Here is a 23,266-nt window from a genome sequence, read left to right as displayed (position 1 = left end):
AAACAACAAACTATTTCATATCCTCTATCCCATGTGGGGGCACTGATCAGAAACCCACTAACCAGCAGAAAAACAATTGCAGACTTAACAAATAAGAGTCCATTTCCCTTCTGCTGGTGACATGCATGTGCTGTCTGCATATTTAAACATTGAAAGACACACGACACTTGTTTATGAGCTTTTCATGCAGGATGCTTTAAAAAATATTAAAAATTAGCTGGCCAGTTATTCAAGGCCTGTGTAATTTTGGGCCATTTGCCCTTTTTCACTCTGCTTGCCCAGTCTCCTTTCCTTTTTGTAGCTTTCTGATAAGAAGTTTTAAAAAAAATCAAACTAAACAAATAGATAGCAGCATACCAGAGGATTGATTCATGTAAGGTAACAACAATTTATAACTTAAACATGAGGCCCCGACTTTGTATGTATAATGGATCAGAGACCTGATTGAACGATGCTGCTGAACCAGTTTTAGTACAGTTGGTTCTGGCCGGATACTTGGTGTGGCATAAAAGAAGTATCAGCATAGGGGGTGTATTGCTGTGCTATATGCATCCAGCCTGAAATGTAAGAGGTCTTCTGACCTCCTCTGGATCTTGATCTTTGTCTATCTGGTTAATGATCTGGGTACAACAGAGGTGGCTATGGTTGTGTTGATTGATGATCTTCTCCTAGTGGTGGATGAAGGTCAGGTATCCCTGCTGATATTGTTACATCTGTTAATTTTCTTCAGTACAGTTAACCATGAGGTTTTCTTGGCTTATTTGTGAATTATAGTGGGGTGGAGAATACTACTTTTGAGTTGTTTAGTGGGTACTCTCACAGGGTGGTGGTAGGCTACTTCTCCAATATAAAGGTACTCTCCTGTGTGGATCTTCAGGGGATCCATCTTGTCATCACATGCTTAAAAAAGTGGACTAGGTCATTAGGAGGGTTAGTATGGAGACATGGATTGTATTGTATTCAGTATTCTGATGATATACAACTTTGTCTCCATCTCAGCTGAGCCTTCCATAATGGTAAGATGCATTACTAACTGTCTGTGGAAGACTGACTGAAATATGGAAGAGGGAAAGCTGGCTGAGACTCAGTCCAGTCAAAGTGGAAATGATTTTGGTTGGTTGAGGGAAGCAACCAGAAGATATGGCAGGAAATAATATCAGCCTCCTTTGGTTGAAGTATGTGTGTACTATTTTGTGGATTGAGTTTGCAAGAGGAGAGTCAGATTTAAACTCCCAACCTCTGCTAGAAGAGCAGGAGCAGCTACAGTTAGGTTGGCTTTTTTCATCTTCGCTGTCCAGAAGTGACACTTGTTTCTTATGTATTCCATGCATTTGTCACCTCGAGATTAGACTAGTGCAATGTAATCTACATGGAGCTACATATTAAATCCATCTAGAAACTGCAACTAATGCAAAATGTCATTTCATGAACATATTAAGCTAGTACTCTATGGCCTTGTCTATATAGGTGGGGGGAGGGGGGTTACTACACACTAACCTGAGTTTGTGCACATTGAAATGGCCTTTATGTACACAACACAAACCCTTGAAAAGCACAGTAACCCCCTAACTGTGCAATCAGTAATATACTTTCAAAGTATAGTAAGTTCATTGCAAATTGAGTTAGTGCAAATTAAGTGTTTGAGTGCACTGAATGCTCCTTCACACTACTTTATCAGTCCTCCAAATGCTATACCACACTGTTTTGCGTGCTGCTGTGACCAACCTGTCTGTTCACCTATGTGCCCTCCACTGCTCTGGGGTCAAATTGATCTCCCCTTCCCTGTTTAAAATCTGGCATGGGGCCAGGATTTGTACATTTGTTCCTGGATTTGAATACATCAGTATTACAGTGGTGGTATTACAGCAGTGCTACACAATATCTTATGCATCCACTCAGAGCCATGCAGAGATCTTGCCATCTGGGGAGAATCAATAGTGCAGACATTTCTTGCCATCAACCACCACAATGAAGACATGTCCATAGATTTTTGTGAAGTAGCTGGCTGTGAAGGGTCACAGCTGGGACAGTAATCCATGTAATCTGAAGAGCGAAGAGCAAAGAGTTTAGGATCCTTTACAAGAAAACCAGGGATGCAAATCAAATCTCCAGTAATACCCCTGTATCCTGTCCATTTTATGAGGAGGTGGACAGGATTTTTTTTAGGCACAACACTATCAAACCCAGCTCACGTGTGGACAGTGCTGACACTGTCACTGCCACCAACAAGGAGACTAAATCCCAAGAAAGACCAAGATTCAGAGGAAGATGAGGAGATCTTCCCGAACAGCCAAGGCTCTCTTCTCCAACAAAACCCTAAAGGTGTCCATACAGATATCCCAGACAGATACTCAATCCAGGACACAGGATGATAATCCTTTTGAGGGGACCTCAGCATGTAAGTATCTATCATTATAATTTATTATTATTGTTTGTTTATTTTATTTTATTATGCTTTACAGCGGTGGTAATTTATTGTGCCTGGTGGCAGCTGCCATTTATAATGGATATGAGTTGGGAGCCTTTCTGAGCATCTAGCTGCTGCTTCCCTCTCTTCCTCACCCAGCGGTGACTCCCTTTCTTCCCCCTTCCCACCAAACACCTTTTGAAAATGGCAGCTGGGCCAGGTATTCAGCCTTTAACTCCTACTGACATCCCAAACATTCATTGTTTACATACCCATGGCATGGAGGGCACATATCCATCTACTTATTTCCTTTTCCCTGCCTTCCTCTCTCCTGGCTGGTGAATGCTTTTTCCCCGGCCCCCCCCCCCCCCCCCCGCAGCCCTATTTGCATGCCCAAACTGGCACCCACATACTCTGGCCCTAGCCCCCTCTCCCCTTGGGTAGTAGATTCAAATAATGAAACCTTGTAGTTGTACAAAGTTTTAAAAGTTTACTGAAATAATCTGTGGAGGAAAAAAGGGTAGGTTAGGTTTCACAATTTACGTGAGGGGTATACAAGATTACACACCTATATAGCTATTTAGGCTATTACTCCCAGCTGAGGCACAGCAAATACTCTTTTCAACATTGCAACCAGTGTTTCATACAGGAAAGAAATTTAGGATAGTTTTGTTTTCAGTTTAGCTTAGTTAGTGTACAAGAAGAATATGTAGGTAAAGGGATTGCATAGATTTACGGCTTTTTGAGGCCACTTGCTCTGGTATATCAAGTACCTTTTCCTCAGTGCAATCAATTAGGCAAATGTTACATAATGACATTTCATAACATTGTATCGAAAGACTGGGAGCATTAAGGTTTCAAACAATCAATGCAAAACCCAGTCTATTTCTCGCTGCATGTTCTTCATGTCTGCAGAGGAGTTAAAGCAGAATTAAAGGCAAAGTGCTCTCTATTGGTACAGACATTCCATGGTTGCCCTTCCATTCCTGCAGCACTTCTAGGGGGTCCATCTTGGTGAATAACATTACAGCGTATTGCTGGTCTGCCCTTTGCCTTTTTGAGTAAGTTCCTTCTCTGCCTTCTAGTCACCTACATCAATGTAATGTCACCAAGAGTCAAGATTGCCTTAAAAGGGGATTACTGCCCATCCCCTTCTTACACCCTAGCCATTCCCACCCTTGTTGTGTACACCCACCATCCAGACATTTTAACCTAAAGTTACAGCATACGCTGTAAGACCCAACCTAGGATACACACATACCCTGCTCATCTACATCACCCATCCATACACTTATTGCAAAGCTTCAGCATGAACTATAAGACTTAACCCAGGAAACACACATACCCACTCACCTCCCCAAATATCCTCAAAACTATGACATGTACAGTAGGACATATATGCATAAGAGGAACAAGGATGAACATGACTTACCCCCTCTCTGATATCTTCCAAGACTGGGATGAATCTCCAGATGAAATTCAGAAATGGAGGGAATGGTTTCCTTCTTTTGAAGTAGTACTAATCTGAACAATAACTACTTGGTTTTGTTGTTTGTTTGTTTGTTTTAATCCCTTCCCCCAGCTATTGCACCTGATTTGGTGAGACCTTCAAGGACAGGGCATTTATCAACATCTGGCAAATTTGAGAGGGAAGAAATGGATGTCAGAAGAGGAGATGTTTGGAGTTCTCCTGATGGACTTGTAGGGTATGTCTTCATTTAAAATGCTGCAGTGGCAGTGCTTCAGTGTGAACACTCACTACAGCAACAGGAGGGGTTTTTCTTACTGTAGTTAATCCATATTCCTGAGAGGCAGTATCTAGGTCAACAGAAGAATTCTTCTGTCAAACTAGCACTGTCCACACCGGGGTTAGGTTGGCATAGCTACGTCTTTGAGGGGTGTGGATTTTTCTCACCCCTGGGAGATGTAGCTATATAGATATAAATTTTCAGTGTAGAACGAATGCAAAGCCACCACGCACCAGAAGGGTGTTTTGCTGGTTGAGTAGGAGAAGGATAGGCAGCTGGCCAGAGACAGCATGGACCTGACCCAGATTAGCATTGCCCTGACCAAGGATGCTATAGAGAAGGATTGAGACATGGAGAGGCAGCTCCTGGAGGCAATTAACAGGCCAACAGGCAATTTGTTGGAACATATATTACTGCTAGGCCAACAGGCAATGCAGCATCCTCAAGCAGGATGCTGTCATGTTCTCCAACCCTTAGATAACACTGATTACTGGGATCAGCAACAGATATACCCTGTGGTTGCCCCACAACCTTGTGGTTGGTGGCCATTCCCTCTCAAGTTCCAGCACTGGGTGGCAAGAACGTTCCTGAGGGCCAAGCTGATTTGAACTCTCCACTGCAACAGAGTCTGTTCTCCCACACCACTCTAGCCCTTAAAGCAGTGTGATCAGAAGGAGAATTAAGAGCTTCATGTGCCTGTGACCAGGAGTGTGTGCTGCCTCTTTCCCATTGCTGTCTGATGACTCCTTCCCACTGCACTGTTTGTAAATGTTCCCTAGTCACACATTGTCACTTTCAAGTTGTGTATTATGTTAGTTTGTTTGTAAATTTGAAATGTTATCCAAGTTTTATTTTTCTGTATGTTTTGTACTGGCACAATTTATACAATAAAGACCATTAAATGTACCTTAAAGAAACTGCAACACATGGAATACACCAAGACTCCCAGTTTCCACATAAGAGCACTATATTCAGTTTTAAAAAATCATAAGAGCCTCCTCAAAATGTGAAATACATGATAAAACCTAAATGTGCCACACCAGCACTGTATGATTTTATAAAAATTCATAAAATCCTCTCCAGTACTCAACAAACATACACCACTTCCCCTCCCCTAAATTACTACTGAGGGCACAGCAGAATGTTTTCAAACCCCAACCTTAAAGAAAGAGCAAAAGACATGCCTGATATTGTGCTGTGGCAATTCTCACTTTGCAATAGATGCCTTACTGGCTGCTCAGACTGCCTAGAAAACCTCTACACCATTGCCTCTCACCTACTCTTGAGGCTCTGCCACTTGCGCTCTCTCTGTTGTGCAAAATACAGCATGCATTTGTAATCTGAGGCAGGTATTGCTTTGCAGCCTCTAACCTTGTCATGAGAGAGCACCACCTACCTTTCAATGTGCCAAATGCACGCTGTCATCCTGCAACTCTCAAGATATAGCTGAACAATTCCTTTCTTCTATCCTATATGGCTTCATCTGCAAGGGACACAGAGGATAAGCGGGCTCTTCCAGAATGACAGAGATAATCTCAACATCATTAATGTTGATAGTGATTCTGGGGACAAATCCTCCATTATTCATTAAGGCAAACAGTTGGGAGTTCTGAAAAGATCCTAACATAATGAACCTTTCCAGACCACTCTGCATTAATGTTTGTGAACCTGCCACAATGATCAACCAAGCTTTGTAGCACTATAGAGAAATATCCCTTTCTGTTTATAGACTTGAGGCCTGCTGGAGGGGTGGGGAGCAAATGGTAGGCACATGGGTCCCGTTAGTTGCCCCAGTACAATTTAGGAACCCCGTGCATGCAAAGCTATCAATAATCTGTCAAGTATCAGGGGGTAGCCGTGTTAGTCTGGATCCACAAAAACAAAAAGGAGTCCAGTGGCACCTTAAAGACTAATAGATATATTTGTGCATAAGCTTTCATGGGTAAAAACCTCATTTCTACTCCTTGTTGTTTTTTATCAATAACCTGAGCGTTGGCAAGCTTTTTGACTTGGGGCATTTGTCCCTTTTGCATTGCAGTGATGACCAATATATGTTTGTTAGTTTGCATTAAGCACAAATAGCATAGCAGTTATAAAGCAAGGCCTACAATTCGCCTATATCTTTGCTACAATCCTGTTCTCTTATGTTAAATATCCCATAACACCTTGAATTAGCTGAAGTAAGTTTTGGCACAAGCAGATAGGAAACTTGTCAAAATCAAGATAAATTCATTCTGTGTCTTAATACAAGCTAGGGTAATACCTATACAAACCAGTACCTGGAATGCTAGTATTCAAAACAAAGATAAGGAAGGAATGAAACAGCAAGTTAGGGAACTGGGACAAACTGATGGGTTGGATTTTAGTGATATGTAAAGAGATGTATAACTTGCAAAATCATCATAAATAGTACCAGATGAACTGTGTACTTCTGGGAGCACATCTTCAGAATAAGGTGAGAGTAACATAGCTGCATGTGATGGTTTCCTGAAGACTGGTATTGTATAGAACCTTTTTCCTGTATTGTATTATTATTGGCTTATAGCAATAAACCTGACTGACATTGATTATTTTGTCTCTTGAGTATATTTCATACTGAACCAAAGTGTGTTCAAGCAATTGATTATATGGTTTATCAACAAAGTGGTGAACCTAGCCAGAAGCCATCTAGCCAAAATCTAGTCAGTCGAACCAAGCAGTGCAGGGTCATGACCTAACTGCTTGGAGGGGGATAACGTTCAGCGAGACGTGGAACTCTAGTGTTCATTAATCTCATGTACACTGATGGAGTTGGCCCTGTCTAGGCCGATGAATGCTATAAGTGCTCCCACAATTCCAGTACACACAGGAGGTGCTACTGTGATTTTAAAAAATATATAATAAGTGCTATTTCTGTGGAAAGCCTATTCAAAAGTAACTGGTTTTATAGAAAGTGCATGATAAAGCAGTCTGGGCAAAACGCCAATACTTTAAGAATTCCTGGGCAAAAATTCATTCTTTAAGAATATATAAAGTTTAATTACAAGTGAAATTTTCTGGGCAAAACACCCAGATACAGCAAAGGCTAAAATGGTGAAGTGCCAAAGACCAAGAATTAGCAATTATGATAGCTATAAATAATAATGAGCTACTAAAATTTTTGTTAAAAATAACTAAATATAGGGGCAGTTCATTTATGCACGACATGAGGCACATAAATGATCCCCAGGATTCATTAGATGAAGTAAAACAAGAAAACAAATCAAAGAACTAAAGAGAAGGGTTAAAAGTAGAAAAAGATCAAAATAGGAAATTAGAACAGCAAGTGGAAGGTATAAGCATCTGTAATACCCCTCTTGCTTACAGTTCACAAGAAATGCAGTGAAGACTAGGAAATTGTCAGAAAAGATGCAGCCAACAAGAGGGAGAAAAATCAGGCTATTGAAGCCAGACTAAAAATCTTAAACCTGTACTGAGTTGCCCAAAATGTTAATTACAGTAAGGAGAAGAGCCCTTCTGTAATCCATTAAAAGTGCAGACAAAAGCAACAGGCAATTGGGGAACAATTTCATATTTTGTGGGAACAGATAGCAAGCCCCACTCTTCCCCAGAGGGGGTTAAAATGAGAGGTCCTCCTTTCTACCCCCTACTCTAACCCACAGAACCCCACTCCCTTGTTAGCCCTGGTCTACACTACGAGTTTAGGTCGAATTTAGCAGCGTTAGATCGATTTAACCCTGCACCCGTCCACACAACGAAGCCATTTTTGTCAACTTAATGGGCTCTTAAAATCAATTTCTGTACTCCTCCCCGATGAGGGAATTAGCGCTGAAATTGACATCGCTGGGTCAAATCTGGGTTAGTGTGGACACGATTCGACGGTATTGGCCTCATGGAGCTATCCCACAGTGCTCCATTGTGACTGCTCTGGACAGCATTCTCAACTCAGATGCACTGGCCAGGTAGACAGGAAAAGCCCCGCAAACTTTTGAGTTTCATTTCCTGTTTGGCCAGCATGGCAAGCTGATCAGCACAGGTAACCGTGCAGATCTCATCAGCAGAGGTGACCATGGAGTCCCAGAATCGCAAAAGAGCTCCAGCATGGACCGAACAGGAGGTACTGGATCTGATCACTATATGGGAAGACAAATCGTGGTATCACAACTCAGTTCCAAAAGACGAAATGCCAAAATATTTGAAAAAATCTCCAAGAGCATGAAGGACAGACCCGCAGCAGTGCTGTGTGAAACTTAAGGACCTCAAGCAAGCCTACCAAAAAACCCAAGAGGCAAACGTCCGCTCTGGGTCAGAGCCACTTCTATGATGAGCTGCATGCAATTCTAGGGGGTGCCCCTACAACTACCCCACACCTGTACATGGACTTTTGCAAGGGAGTCTCACACAACAGGGATGAGGATTTTGGGGACTAGGAAGATGATAGTGCACACCAGGCAAGCAGAGAAACGGTTCTCCCCGACAGCCAGGAACTGTTTATCACCCTGGAGACGGTACCCTCCCAATCTGGGCTCCTGGACCTTGAAGGCAGAGAAGGCACCTCTGGTGAGTGTACCTTTTTGTAAATATAATGCACGGTTTAAAAGCAGACATGTTTAATGATTAATTTGCCCTGAAGACTTGGGATGCATTCGCAACCAGTACAGCTACTGGAAAAGTCTGTTAACCCATCTGGGGATGGAGCGGAAATCCTCCAGGGACATCTCAATGAAGCTGTCCTGGAGATACTCCCAAAGCCTTTGCAAAAGGTTTCTGGGAAGGGCAGCCTTATCGCGTCATCCATGGTAGGACACTTTACCACGGCAGACCAGTAGCATGTAGTCTGGAATCATTGCATAAGAAAGCATGGCAGCGTGTGGTCCCGGTGTTTGCTGGCATTCAAGTAACATCCATTCTTTATCTCTCTGTGTTATCCTCAGAGTGCTATCATTCATAGTCACCTGGTTGAAATAGGGGAATTTTATTAAGGGGACATTCAGAGGTGGCCATTCCTGCTGTGCTGTTTTGCCTGTGGCTGAAAAGAAATCATCCCCGCTGTTAGCCACGCGGTGGCGGGGGGAGGGGTGAAGCGATCATCCCAGAGAATTGGGTGTGTGTGTGTGTGTGTGTGTGTGGGGGGGGGTTAGCTGGGTTTGTGCTGCATGTTAACCCGAAAACATTAGCCCCTCCTTTTAAATGGCCAATGTGTCTCTTTCAGTTTTACTCTCCCTTTTTTTCCTCCCGCAGCTGCAAATGTTTCAACACTGCCACTGGCATCTCCGCCCCAGAGGCTAGCGCAGATAAGAAGGCGAAAAAAATGCTCTCGCGATAAAATGTTCTCTGAGCTCATGCAGTCCACCCAAACTGAAAGAGCCCAGCAGAATGCGTGGAGGTAGACAATGGCAGAGTCCAGGAAAGCACAAAATGAACGCGAATCAGGAGGCAGAAGCAAAAGGAGAGGTGGCGGGATCAAGAGGAAAGGTGGCGGCAGCATGATGAGAGGAGGCAGGAGGCAATGCTGAGGCTACTGGAGGATCAAACTGATATGCTCCGGCGGTTGTGGTTGTATGGTTGAGGTGCAGGAAAGGCACAGACCGCCACTGCAGCCCCTGTGTAACCAGCTGCCCTCCTCCCCAAGTTCCATAGCCTCCTCACCCAGACGCCCAAGAACGCAGGGAGGGCCTCCGGGCACCCAACCACTCCACCCCACAGGACTACCCAAGCAACAGAAGGCTGGTATTAAGGTTTTTTTTTTTTTTTTTTTTTTTTTGAAGAGCAGTGTGGCCTTGTCCTCCCCCTCCCCACCCCACCCGGTGCTTCCCTCCTCTTCCATCCCTCCCGGCTACTTTGGCAGTTATCCCCCTATTTGTGTGATGAATTAATAAAGAATTAATAAAGAATAATGAATTTGAAACAGCAATGACTTTATTGCCTCTGCAAGTGGTGATTGAAGGGGGGAGGGGAGGGTGGTTGGCTTACATGGAAGTAGATTGAACCCAGGGGGTGGGTTTTCATCAAGGAGAAACAAACAGAACTCTCACACCTAGCCTGGTCAGCCATGAAACTGGTTTTCAAAGCTTCTCTGATGTGCAGCGTGCCCTGCTGTGCTCTTCTAACTACCCTGGTGTCCGGCTGCATGTAATCATCAGCCAGGCGATTTGCCTCAACCTCCCACCCCGCCATAAACGTCTTCCTCCTCACTCTCACAGATATTGTGGAGCACACAGCAAGCAGTAATAACAAAGGGAATACTGGTTTCGCCGAGGTTTAACCGAGTCAGTAAACTGCGCCAGTGCGCTTTTAAACGTCCAAATGCACATTCTACCACCATTCTGCACTTGCTCAGCCTATAGTTGAACAGCTCCTGACTACTGTCCAGGGTGCCTGTGTATGGCTTCATGAGCCATGGCATTAAGGGATATGCTGGGTCCTAAATGATAACTATAGCTATTTCAACATCCCCAACAGTTATTTTTCTGGTCTGCAAAGTAAGTCCCTTGCTGCAGCTGTTCATACAGACCAGAGTTCCTGAAGATGCAAGCGTCATGTACCTTTCCCAGTCACCCCACGTTGATGTTGGTGAAACATCCCTTGTGATCCACCAGTGCTTGCAGCACCATTGAAAAGTACCCCTTTCGGTTTATGTACTGGCTGCCAAGGTGGTCCGGTCCCAAGATAGGGATATGTGTTCCATCTATCGCCCCACCACAGTTAGGGAATCCCATTGCAGCAAAGCCATCCACTATGACCTGCACTTTTCCCAGAGTCACTACCCTTGATAGCAGCAGCTCAGTGATTGCGTTGGCTATTTGGATCACAGCAGCCCCCACAGTAGATTTGCCCTCTCCAAATTAATTCCCAGCTGACTGGTAGCTGTCTGGCATTGCAAGCTTCCAGAGGGTTATCGCCACTCGCTTGTGAACTGTGAGGGCTCCTCTCATCTTGGTATTCTGGCGCTTCAGGGCAGGGAAAAGCAAGTCACAAAGTTCCATGCAAGTGCCCTTACGCATGTGAAAGTTTTGCAGCCACTGGGAATCATCCCAGACCCGCAACACTATGTGGTCCTACCAGTCTGTGCTTGTTTCACAGACCCAGAATCGGTGTTCCATGGCATGAGCCTGCCCCGTTGCCACCAGGATGGCCAAATTGCCGGGGCCCGTGCTTTGAGAGAAGTCTGTGTCCATGTCCTCATCACTCTTGTCACCGCACTGCCATCGCCTCCTCGCCTGCTTTTGCAGGTTCTGGTTCTGCATATACTGCATGATAATGCATGAGATGTTTACAATGCTCATAACTGCCATGGTGATCTGAGCAGGCTCCATGCTTGCCATGGTATGGTGTCTGCAGGAGCGCAGAGTTGCAGGGGAAGTGTGATTGGATGACCAGTTTTGCAGACCTACTGCACCGTCCGCTGCCAGGACACAACAGCGGAGCGGGCTGCACACTTGCCGTGGTATGGTGAGACAAGAGCAGCTGAGCAGAGTTGCAGCGGAAGCGGCCCTGTGAGACCACCAGGAGAGCAGAGTGGCAGTGGAAGCGGTGGATGACAACAGTTAGCAGTCCTACTGCACCATCTGCTGAAAGCAGTATGGTGCCCGCATGGGAAAAAAGGTGCGAAATGATTGTCTGCCATTGCTTTCACGGAGTGAGGGGGCGACTGAGGACATCTACCCAAAACCGCCCGTGACAGTGTTTTTGCCTCATCAGGTACTGGGAGCTTAACCCAGAATACCAATGGGCGGCAGAGACTGCAGGAACTGTGGGATAGCTACCCACAGTGCAATTCTCCGAAAGTCGATGCTAGCCTCAGTACTGTGGACTCACTCTGCTGACTTAATGCGCTTAGTGCATTAGTGTGGGGACACACACAAAGACTGTATAAAATAGCTTTCTAAAAAATCTACTTCTATAAATTCAACCTAATTTCATAGTGTAGACATACATTAGAACTAGTAATAAACTTTTATCTCCAATATTTTTCAATACAGATCCAATTTTTCTTTTGTCCTTTGTTAGTTTGCTAAACTTGGTGCTGCTGCCTGTACTTGGAAATGCCCTCACTTAATCTCTTTTGGCGGGTGTCACTCTCCCTTTCTACATTGCTTTCTCCTCATTTCTGCCCTCCCTTTCTGTTAAAAGTTATAGTTATTACAGAAGTTCTTGTTGCAGAAAGAGATGCAGAAGCTGAAAAAAACCCAAAGAAACAATCAAAGTAGTTAAGGTAAAAATTTTGTAAGTCCAGTAAATGATTTTAGCCCTTCAAGGATGCAGCAGCTGCAGATACTCAACCTTCTTGAAGATATAGTTGCCAAGCAACAGAAATGCTAACTCTGCTTGAAATCCTAGCCACTAATATAAGAAACATGGGTTTTCCATATTTTTGTATAGCAGTATTCTTAAGATAAAAGTAACAAGTAATGGAAATTGCCTTAAGTTAACTAAATTAATACTGTACAACAAAGTGGGCAAATAGCTTAATAGAGATTTTTATCAATGCTTATTACAAGTTTAAATAAAAACTTGCCTGATAAAATATTTAGTTCTTTCATTTACCGTTTCTGCTTTCCAAAATGTGTTGTCTTAATATCAGTAAGTCTTAATGCCTTATCTTGTATTGTTATAAATAGTTTTGGAACCATTCATATTTAATTGCAAGTTTGCCCTTCGTCATGTATATTGTCTTATGTTGTGTGTCACGTGACTAATTTTTGTTTATTTTGTTGCAACAAAAGCCAATATTATACTCCTAATTTAAAAAATTAACATAAGTGGTATCATACTATTTAATATTAAGGCTGGATCATAACCATCATTAAATTTAAATTTTTCTGCAAAGCTCAAAAAGGCCTCAGTGATAAATATATATTATCTATATATGTACATATATTTCAGCCTTAATAAATAATGCAATTACAAACAAAAAGGGGTTTTTTAATTAATCAAAGGCTTTTTGATCAAAGGAAAAAAAACCCTGCAGGGCAGCAGTTCTCAAACTTTAGCAACCCAAGGACCTCCATTCTGATTTAAAATGTTTTGGGGACCCCCAAGTCCCGCTGCTGAACCCCAGGCCCCAGCCCACCTTTTCCCACCCCCTGCTCACTCGATCCCCCCTCCCTCCGTTGCTTGCTTTCCCCCACCCTCACTCACTTTCACCAGGCTGGGGTAGGGGGTTGGGGTGCAGGAGGGGGTGAGGGGTGTAGGCTCTGGGAGGGAGTTTGGGTGTAGGATGGGGTTTGGGGTGCAGCCTGTGGGAGGGAGTTTGGGTGTTGGATCTGGGTTGGGGCATGGGGTTGGGATGCGGCAGGGGGTGAGAAGTGCAGGCTCGGGCTGGATGGTGCTTACTCCAGATGGCTCCTGAAAGCGACTGACACATCTCCGTGGCAGCAGCTCCTAGGCATGGGGTCTCCATGCGCTGCCCTTCCTGCAGGCACCACCCCCTCAGTTCCTGGCCAATGGGGACGGCGGAGTTGGCACTTGGGGTGGGGGCAGGGGCCAGAGGGTCGAAGGGACCTGGTGGCCGCTTCCGGGAGTGGCACGGAGTGGAACCAGGGCAGGTAGGGAGCCTGCCTTAGCCCCACTGTGCTGCCGGACTTTTAGCACCTAAAATCTCCTGGTTTGGCTTCAGGAGCCTCCGGGAGATGAGGGAGGGGGAGGAGTTGATAAATGGGGTCCGTGGACCTTCTGGAGTACCCTTGGGCACCCCCAGAAGTCCACAGACCCCAGTTTGAGAAATGCTGCTGTAGGGGAAAAACTCAACATTAATGTAAAGGTAATAGTAATACAATCATATTTTAAGAAAGCTTTTAGAAACTTATTTAGCCCCTTTATTAAATATTAAAATATAGATATAAATGTGATAATAGATATTGTTCAACATTGTGGCTATGTCTGATTATGTTGCAAAATGTTAGAGCTAACCAAACAATTTCAGCAGGTTTCTAACTTTGTCTTCTAAGCACAAGCAAATGTCATGAAAGTTTAATACCCTGAGGTGCTTGCATAAACCTGCATTTAAACTTTATTTTGCTTTAATTTTTATACTATTTTGTGTTATGGTAAGAAAAAGTATTGGTTATAAGGTTTATACTTCCAAATATTTAACAAAAATTAAATTGCCACCACAAACAGATCAATTCTAAAAAGCTTGGGTAAAAATTCTGTGGCGAACTCCCTTGCTAAAACAGAGTGCTCAAAAAGGGAGAGCAATACATGTTCTCACAGAAGATTGCGAGCATCTATTTTAGCAGTCAAGCACTATATCTGTTTTTAAAAACTAGTAATGCACATATTTAGGAAGTAATAATTTAATGTTTTTATGCAAAAACTGAAAAAGCATCTAAATCATGTTTAATATGTGCTAAAGAATTGGAAAAAATCAGAATAAAAAGCTAAAATACATTTTAATAATTGAAAAAAAAATTAGACTAACATAACCAGGTCATTCTTCTGTCATATGCTGTACCAAAGTGTAGTTTGTGTTATAAATGACTTGATCCCTATTACATTGTAAATGAACTAAATTAATCTGTATATAAATTTGGTTTACTAAAAACAAGGGAAATGTAAATTTTAAAAAATATAACATGTTAACCAACATCCCACTGCAAGAAGACACCAGAAGATATTAGTGAAGATGCCCTAGGCATTGGAAGAAGAAAAGATTGTTTGTTATAAATAAGACTGATCAACTACACTTCAACATACTGTATATGGACAACTGAGTATGCAATAGACTATAGAGACGTTATAAAGACCGCTAGCCCAGCCAGGTCTAACTCTTGTTTAAACTGTATATTGTTAAGGAAAGTGAGTTTATGCATATACCTGTAGTTTTAAATCATTCTCAGTGGAATATGGATGAATTTGGTTATCGTGGAAAAGCAAATGGATTATGACTGTATACTTCGATAATTATATAATAGCATATTATCAGGAAGGTGCTCAAGACTCAATGGCTGGGCAAAAGACTGTTCAGCAGTCTAGTATCTTTCAAAATATGAGACTCCACAATCTAGATCGAATTATTGGTTACATTTCAAGATTATTTGAATCTGTAATATCTATTTGGAACAGGGGTAATATGGAAAATACGTATGTATAAACCCCACCCACATTAGTGGTTTTGAGCATCAAGAATTGGAAACTATCTCTAAACCCATAATTCCTGGCACTGAGGTGTAGCTACTAAAAACAAAAAAAGTACCATATGCGGTGTATAATATGCATAACATTGATAACCTGTTTAACCTAACATAAGCAAAACTTAATTAATTAATTCCAACAAATAATAAAAATGTAAAGGAAAATCAGGAAGGTAAAGAAATATTTGTACTGCTTATGGGAATTTCGTGTTAACTACCATAATCAATTCATTAGGGAATATTGAGAAAGGAAAACTGCCTGACCTTAGTGATGAACAGTTAGCTAACTGCTATTTCCCTCAATGTGTAACAAAAACAATGGTAAATTGGTAGTATGTTAAGTCAAATGTAGGCAAATTCCCTCTCTTAGTGGACTGTGACTGAATTTTGCTCTTGTGTAAAAGCAAATGTACCATTACTGTATTCTTTGTTAATTAATATAATAGCATCTTATCAGGAACATGTACTAGACTCAATGGCTGGGTAAAAGCCTATTTGTAATTTGATGTCAGTGACATCACATCCTAATCAAGGCACGTGTTACTCAAAACAGTGTTGCTCAATGTCTGATTCCATGTATTTTTTTTACGTTATCACAACAATATTTGATAAATTGGTTACTGTCCATTCAGTAGGTTACCTAAAAGATGACATCTATGAGGGGTGATTGGATTTACCTTTGCTATTGGTGGTATCACACAGCAACACAAACCTAGAGAGCACCACACATTGCGTGTTCCACTAAGAGATACCAGTACATGTGTCGATGTAGTGTTTTTTGACATTGCAACTCCAGTATGTGGCCATAATGGTTCAAACCGGTACAATGGAACAGAGAAGCTAGCTGCTCCTGTCTCCTGTCCAGTGAAGCTTACCAGATGCCGACAACCAGCAATAAGGGTAACCTGTAAGATGGATGGACGGTATGGAAGCCTGACTTGTAATGTTACTACTCCAAATTTCTGTTTTACTCTTCATGTATGTAGCACTGTGGGGGACACTGTAATAATGCCTGTCCCAATTTTTCAAAATAAAACTGTTATCAAAAGTGAATTTTTAACATGCATATTAATTCACTCATTTAAATTTAAAAACATTATTAGACACAAAAGACATACACATTATTTAGATTAGCAATGACATGCACAAGCCAGCACAAGCCTTGAATGACCTTATCCATGATGGGGATCTTAAAATACTAATTTCTCATTTGGATAGAAGTTGCATTTAAAGCTTTACTTGTGGTTCAAGGTGTATTAATTTTAGCTGTGTTTAATTATGTATTGCCACTTATGCAGGGGTTAAACATTTTAAATGATGTTTAAAGACCCTCCCCACTGTTTCACATATTAATTTGGCAAAGGTGTCACCTTTGCTATAACAATTAGTAAGGTGACAAGTGGGGGCCTGGTGACCAATATATGCTGACTAGCATATATATCTATATATAAATTAAAAACAGATATCTGCACCATATATACATTAGTATGCATTAAGTATAAATTAGCATTAAGTACAACTAGTATAGCAGTTATATAGGCTAAATTGGCCCATATCTTTACTGTAATCCTTTTGTCTCAGAGTGACTATTGATGTAGTTAACAGCACTGTTCAATCTTTTACATCAAGACAGCAGAAGAACTCTTCATACACGTTTCATAAGGGTATATTTGGCAGCCATTAATGTCTTTCACCATCCATTGGAAAGCTTTGCCATATTTTCTTACATACAACATCTAGTTTTCTTAAGAGGTGATTATATTTTTCTCTGCCTTTTACAGAGTCATCTCTGCTTTGGGAGCTAAATCTTGTCCTTTTGGCACTCATGCACCATTCTTTGCATGCTGGGAAATTGACCTCTTGCTCAGTCATCCCTGCGCCATTTGTTTCTGCCAGTGCCTCACCATGCAGTGCCAAAACTTCACAAAAGACCATGCACATGATCGTGGTGGCTTGCACACAGTGATACTTACCCATGGTGCCCTGCGCTATGCACTGGCACAAGCACTTCTGGCGCTGATGCAAGGAGTCAACTATGCACGCAGACAAGCGATCTGCTGATAGTGGTGGCTTTATGCTGACATAACTTGTGTCAGCAAAATTTGATAGTGTAGACATGCTCTCAGTTAACAATATTCTCCCAAACCTCATGTCAATCATGAGGAAGCTACGTTACATATATTAGACGTTTTGTGTTGGCTTTTTATCCTCAAAGAACAGACCCTTCAGAAACTCCGTGAGGCTTTTTAATTTTCTTTGTGAAAAGGATTAGAGATGTCCCTATCTCCACACAGAGACTATCTAAGTAAATTTCAGGGTGTACAAGACATGTTACGAGATCATGACTCGTAGATTCCCCTCCTAACCTTGGAGCCCATTCAACAAGCTCAGTCCATTTCAACAGCCTTGTTGAGAAAAAAACTCCAGTTGTTGACATCTGTAAGGCAACTACATGTACAGGCTGCTAGAGCAGATGCTTCATTTGAGGTGGCTGTATTTTAGTCTGTCTTGGATAGGACTCTGAAACACCTACCTTCATAGTTGAATCACTGCGTGGGAGGCACCTAGAATAGAGCACCCACAAGAACAAGCAGAGGAGTGGTTACTTATCTGTATTGTGCTCTACAACCCACCCTCCCTCCCATCTGCTTCAAAGTCCCTAGTTTGGGCGGGGTTCCATGGTAGAAGAGGAACTGGATTGGCAGTTGGTCCCACACTAGCCTATGTACCCTTGATAAAGTGATTGAGGATATTTAAGGCACATGCGTGGATTAAGCAGACAGTTCTGGCAACAACAACAAAAAAATCTCTGATTGAAGATGCTTTGGGTTCATGCGCACCTTGAGGAACTCCCGTTACTGCACAGGTAAGTAACCTCTCCTCTCAGAAAAGAGCTCATATGTTTTGTAATGTTTTCATTAGGTTAATCAATCAAACATTCTGATTCAACATACCTTGGCTGTTGGTAGGTATGAGCTGGGTTTCTTGAAGTTCAGCATTTCCTTCATTCCTATTCAATATAATCATTACAGAATTCAAGGCTCTTTTCTACATGTATATTGTTTTGGAATTTCCACAATACGGATGTACCTTTTTAGTGACAACCTGTATTTTTATTTTCAATTAAAAAAATCATGTTTGTGCACACAGTGATCAATGTGAAAGGAGCTGATGATTCTGTTTTCAATTTCTGGTAGGCTAGTTGAAGTTCATCAAGATGTGATGAAAAACTGTATAACATGACATGGTAAGGCAAATATTCAAAATGATGCCAGAGATGTTAAATAACTTTATTTTTGGCAAATCTGTGTGACATCTCTTACATAAGAACTAATTTAGAACATGTTGGGTGACTATAAGAAAACATTTTTGTAGGTCAATCAGCTGGTCGCTTTTAAATTTAACACCGTGTCCAAAATACATGCAAACTGAAGTAGTATAATTTTATTTTAGCAATATCTTTCACATAAATTACAGACAGTGTGGGTATTGGTTATTGAACCATCATATTCTGAAAACTATTGTCAATTTTTAGATTTTTCTCTTTTTATTTCTTTTAGTATCTCCTGAGGCAGTTGGATTTCTGTCAGCTGTTGGAGTGGTCATTATCCTCATGTTGCTTCTTTTTCTATATATTAATAAGAAGATGTGTTTTGAAAACGTTGGTGGCTTCCCAGACCTTGATTCAGGATATAATGCAAGGAAGATTTCACAAGACAAACTTTGTAAGTATCTGAAATATATTCTACTCAATTTAATTCTGTAAAAGTTAATAGAGGCTTTCACAGAGTAGCACAAAATATACGAATAAATACTTGGACCAAATGAGAGAGACCTGTTATAGGTATAAAAATGTATGATGATTGGGAGCTATTTGGAGGAAAGGTAGCCTCTGTGACTGCTTGCCCCCAGAAACTCTATAGGTCTCAATGGCTATATAGCTAAAGAGATTATCTTTGCTTATGAGAAGATACTTTTCCCTCCCTGTGCTCCTTGATACTGGATGTATAATGCCAACTGAAATAGTGCATGGCTGTCTATAATTGCCCTTCTCAAATAGATGTAGGTGAACCACATTGCTGAAGATTGCACTCAGCATGCTGAGTTAGTCCTCCAGTGTCCTTGCACAGGAGGTGGCTCGTTCAGTTAGTCAGGGAAGAATTTTCAAAGAAATCACTCACCAGAGAACATAAGGGTTTCTCTTCAGTGGCTAATAACTCATTTCTAGAGCTTGCCTATATGGAAGATAGGATCCAGTAAGCCAAAGATAGTATCCAGACTGTCAAAAAAAATAATTGGGGAACTACTTTATCAAATTTCCAAAGGGATCACGGTTATGAACTTCGTATTTCTCTGTGATTGGAGGTTGGTAAAATGGCCTTTGGGCTGGAAGAATTCCAGCTGACTTTGTTGGCTCTCTTGTAAAGAGACAGGCCTGAGATAAGGAGCTATAGAGTGTTAGAGATGGTATGTTTATTTTACTTGGGCTGTTCTTCTTTCCTGCCTTCTTGAAAGTTGCTTCCCAAAAGGGAGGAGTAGGCTTTGTTTTCTGGGGCAGGGGCTAGGGCTTCATTCTGTCCTGTCAGCTGTGAAACAACTGTCTGGGGCCCAAGTATCTCTCATTGCTTAAAAAGCAACAAATGTTTTGAGCTGAGGAAGCCCTTTGGGGTATGTGCTATTGTGCAGCTATTATGTTAATCTACAGTAGTTCTTTGCAGTATGAATTAATTTAGTAAAAGTACATAATTTTAAAGTGTTTAAAACTTCTTCTTCGCAGGTGTTGAATAAAATACACATTTCCCCTTCTTTTGTTGTATTTTTGAAAACAAATACTCATTGTATTATGGCTAGTTGATACTGAACTTTGATGAAAGACTACTTATTTTGCAATGGAAAAATATTGTTTTGATCTTGGCTAGTTGATCTTGGCTTCATTTCAAAGATTTTTTACTTCCATTTATTATTTCCTTCAGTACATATAGAATTTTGGGCAAGAACAAAGCTGCAGTGGCTGCAGGTTATATAGTAGGCTTTTGGACAGCAAAACTAGATAAAATATAAAATTGAGTCTTTGGGGTGGGTGACAAATTCACAAAACTGAAGACCTTTCTACCAGAAATAATTTGTTTAAGATTGGAGAAATGGCATTTTTCAAAAACTTTCAACAAAATCTGAGCCTTCCTTCTGTGTCTTCTCTGGTTGACGCTCTTAGTAGTGCTGTAGATGATCTAACCAGTGCTGTTGGAGAGGTCAGCTATACTGTAGCTGATTCAGTCACAGAGCAGGTAACAAGCATGATAAATGGCCTTCGCACAGAAGATGAAAACTCTCAAATGCAAGAGGATAAATCTATGCCTATTAAAGAGGAAAATATAATATCATTAGCAGATTCTAAGGAAACTAATATGAAGGAAAAAAGATGTATTGAAGATAAACATAAGCAGACTCATTATTCTGATTCATCAGATTCTGTAAAACAAGAGTTCAATCAAGTTAGAATGTCAGTTCATGTCCAGGACAAAAGAAACAATCAATTAAAACAGGGAGATGCTAACAAACATTTTAATAATATGGAAGTGTCTGAAGACATGAAAAAAGTAGGAGGACATGTTAAAAGCAAAGGAGCCACTGGAAATAAATACTTGGAAAACGAAAAGTTTTCAAAGGATAATAATTTGAATAGTAATAAATTTGGAACAGATGAATCTATTATTAAAGATCCAGCCAATGGGTTACATGCAGTACTGGAGAATTCTAAGGATCACTTGCATAGAAAAGCCAAATCCAGGTCTTCAGTGATTGATTTTCAGGACCCCAAAGAGCAGCCCTGTACAGATGGATCCAAGGATTCAGAAGCAAAAGCAAATGATGTACCAAAGCAGAGATTATCAGAGTCAAATTTTAAAAAGGCACCAAGTGATCATCCTGATTGTGCTAATGAAGTAAAAGCAAAGAAATACAAAACTTTTTCTGATGGTAATGAACAAACCAAAGTGAAACATGAAGATAATGCAACAACCACATTTTCTAAAGAAGGTAAAAAGAGAAACTATAAGGAACCAGAAAAGATTTCAAGAGAAGTAAGTAGCAAGAAGACACCAGAAAAAGGTGAGGTGTCTTTCATCAAATTTTCTCCATTAGGCCTTTCCTGCATCTTTTTCTACATACTACTTTTACCTCCTAACTTACAGAATTCACTAGAACAATTCTTCCTTTTAAATGAGATTACTTTACAGTGTATTTTATTTTCTAGGAAATTTATTCTCTAATTGCAATGATATTTATTGAAAACCAGTTAATTTTTTTCTATAATTGGAGACTCAAAGAGTTTGGCTTGTTTAGCCTAACCAAACGAAAGCTGAGGGGAGATATGACTGCTTTCTATAAATACATCAGAGGGATAAATACCAGGGTAGAAGAGGAGTTAAAGTTAAGTACCAGTGTGGACACAAGAACAAATGGATATAAACTGACGATCAACAAGTTTAGGCTTGAAATTAGGTGAAGGTTGTTAACCCTCAGAGGAGTGAAGTTCTGTTAACAGTCTTCGAAGGGAAGCAGTGGGGGCAAAAACATAACTGGCTTCAAGACTGAGCTTGATAAGTTTATGGAGGGGATGGTATGATAAGACTGTCTACAATGACATGTAGCCGATCTGCAACTGCTAGCAGCAAATATCTCCAGTGGCCGACAAGGGGACATTAGATTGGGAAGGCTCTCAGTTACTAAGGAGAATTCCTTCTCAGGTGTCTGGCTAGTGGATCTTGCTCATATGCTCAGAGTCTAACTGATTTGCCATATTTGGGAAGGAATTTTCCTCCGGGTCAGATTGGCAGAGAGACGGGTTTTTTCGCCTTCCTCTGCAACATGGGCACTTGTAGGTTTAAACTAGTGTAAATGGTGGATTCTGTGTAACTTGAAGTCTTTAAACTATGATTTGAGGACTTCAGAAACTCAGCTAGAGGTTAGGGGTCTATTATGGGAATGAGTGGGTATGTAGGAGCTTAGATTAGATGACCATGATGGTCACCTCTGACCTTTAAGTCTGAGTCTATGCTAGTACTCATGATTAAATCTCTGACATTTGCTTTAAATTTTCTTTTTTCCAAATAAAAACTGTTTTGCATTTTCTGAAGTGCTTTGTGTGGTTTCTGTTGGGAACTGGGAATTTTTCTCTAGTCTTTGTTTGGCTCTAGAATGTTCCTAAAAATCTGTTTATTTCAGTGGTCCTGGTCAGAATGTGTAAGAGACCACTTAGTGCAGCAAGCTGTGCTATATTGTCTAGGAACAGGTTCAAAGCATCTGTGTTGCCCTTACTGCATGTGAATCAGGGCACATATATATGAGTTTAAGATTTGAATTTATTTTTCTGACGCTTTTTTGGCAGTTACAATATTCTCTCAACAACAACAAAAATCCAAAATTAATTTTCCATGTATTCTTTGAAAGCAGTTTAAATTCTATGTGCACTTTTTAAGACTATCTAGAAGACAGTTTAAGGTCTGCAGAAAACATTCAGAATGGGATAAACAAACGGAATTTTTGATATATTTGTACTTGGGAAATTTTCTACCACGAGTGTGTTTTCTGGTTGAATAACACAGTAATTTTAGGATAGAATAATCACTGACGAGGTAATTAAGAAGCCTGTAGACATAAAAACTTAAAAACTTGGCACTTTACTAAATTGTTTCTGTGGCTTGTCTTAAGGAAGATTACAGTCTGACATAGAGAGATTTTATATGTGCTGTTGGTAAATATGCTTTGTGATATGTTTTTAACATACTAAGCTTATAAATATGTACATATGTGACACTATGCAAATTATTTAATGAGCTAAGTTTCATATTTGCAAGTAACTTAATTTTTAAGATGAAGTTTATACTTATAAGTATGTGGATTCATTGCTGGTGAGATTATGACACCCTGATAAATGAAGATCTGTGTTTATCTACAGGAGAGCAGCTGGGCAAAAGTCCTACACGTATTGTTCTGCC

General features: G+C 41.0%; 1 protein-coding gene across 2 annotated transcripts in view; it reads left to right on the top strand.

Moving 5' to 3' along the window:
- Positions 1-23,266, top strand: part of SYT14 (synaptotagmin 14) — a 183,417-nt gene that overhangs the window by 40,197 nt on the left and 119,954 nt on the right. For both annotated transcript variants that reach the window (XM_038397632.2, XM_038397631.2), the window contains exon 3: positions 18,830-18,994. In XM_038397632.2, the coding sequence (XP_038253560.1) occupies positions 18,830-18,994 (165 nt within the window). The remainder of the gene's footprint in view (positions 1-18,829; positions 18,995-23,266) is intronic.

Source organism: Dermochelys coriacea, chromosome 3 (genome assembly GCF_009764565.3).
Source record: "Dermochelys coriacea isolate rDerCor1 chromosome 3, rDerCor1.pri.v4, whole genome shotgun sequence".
NCBI lineage: Eukaryota > Metazoa > Chordata > Testudines > Dermochelyidae > Dermochelys > Dermochelys coriacea.
The sequence above is the reverse complement of the archived record's forward strand: the minus strand, read 5'-3'. Positions and strand labels throughout refer to the sequence as shown.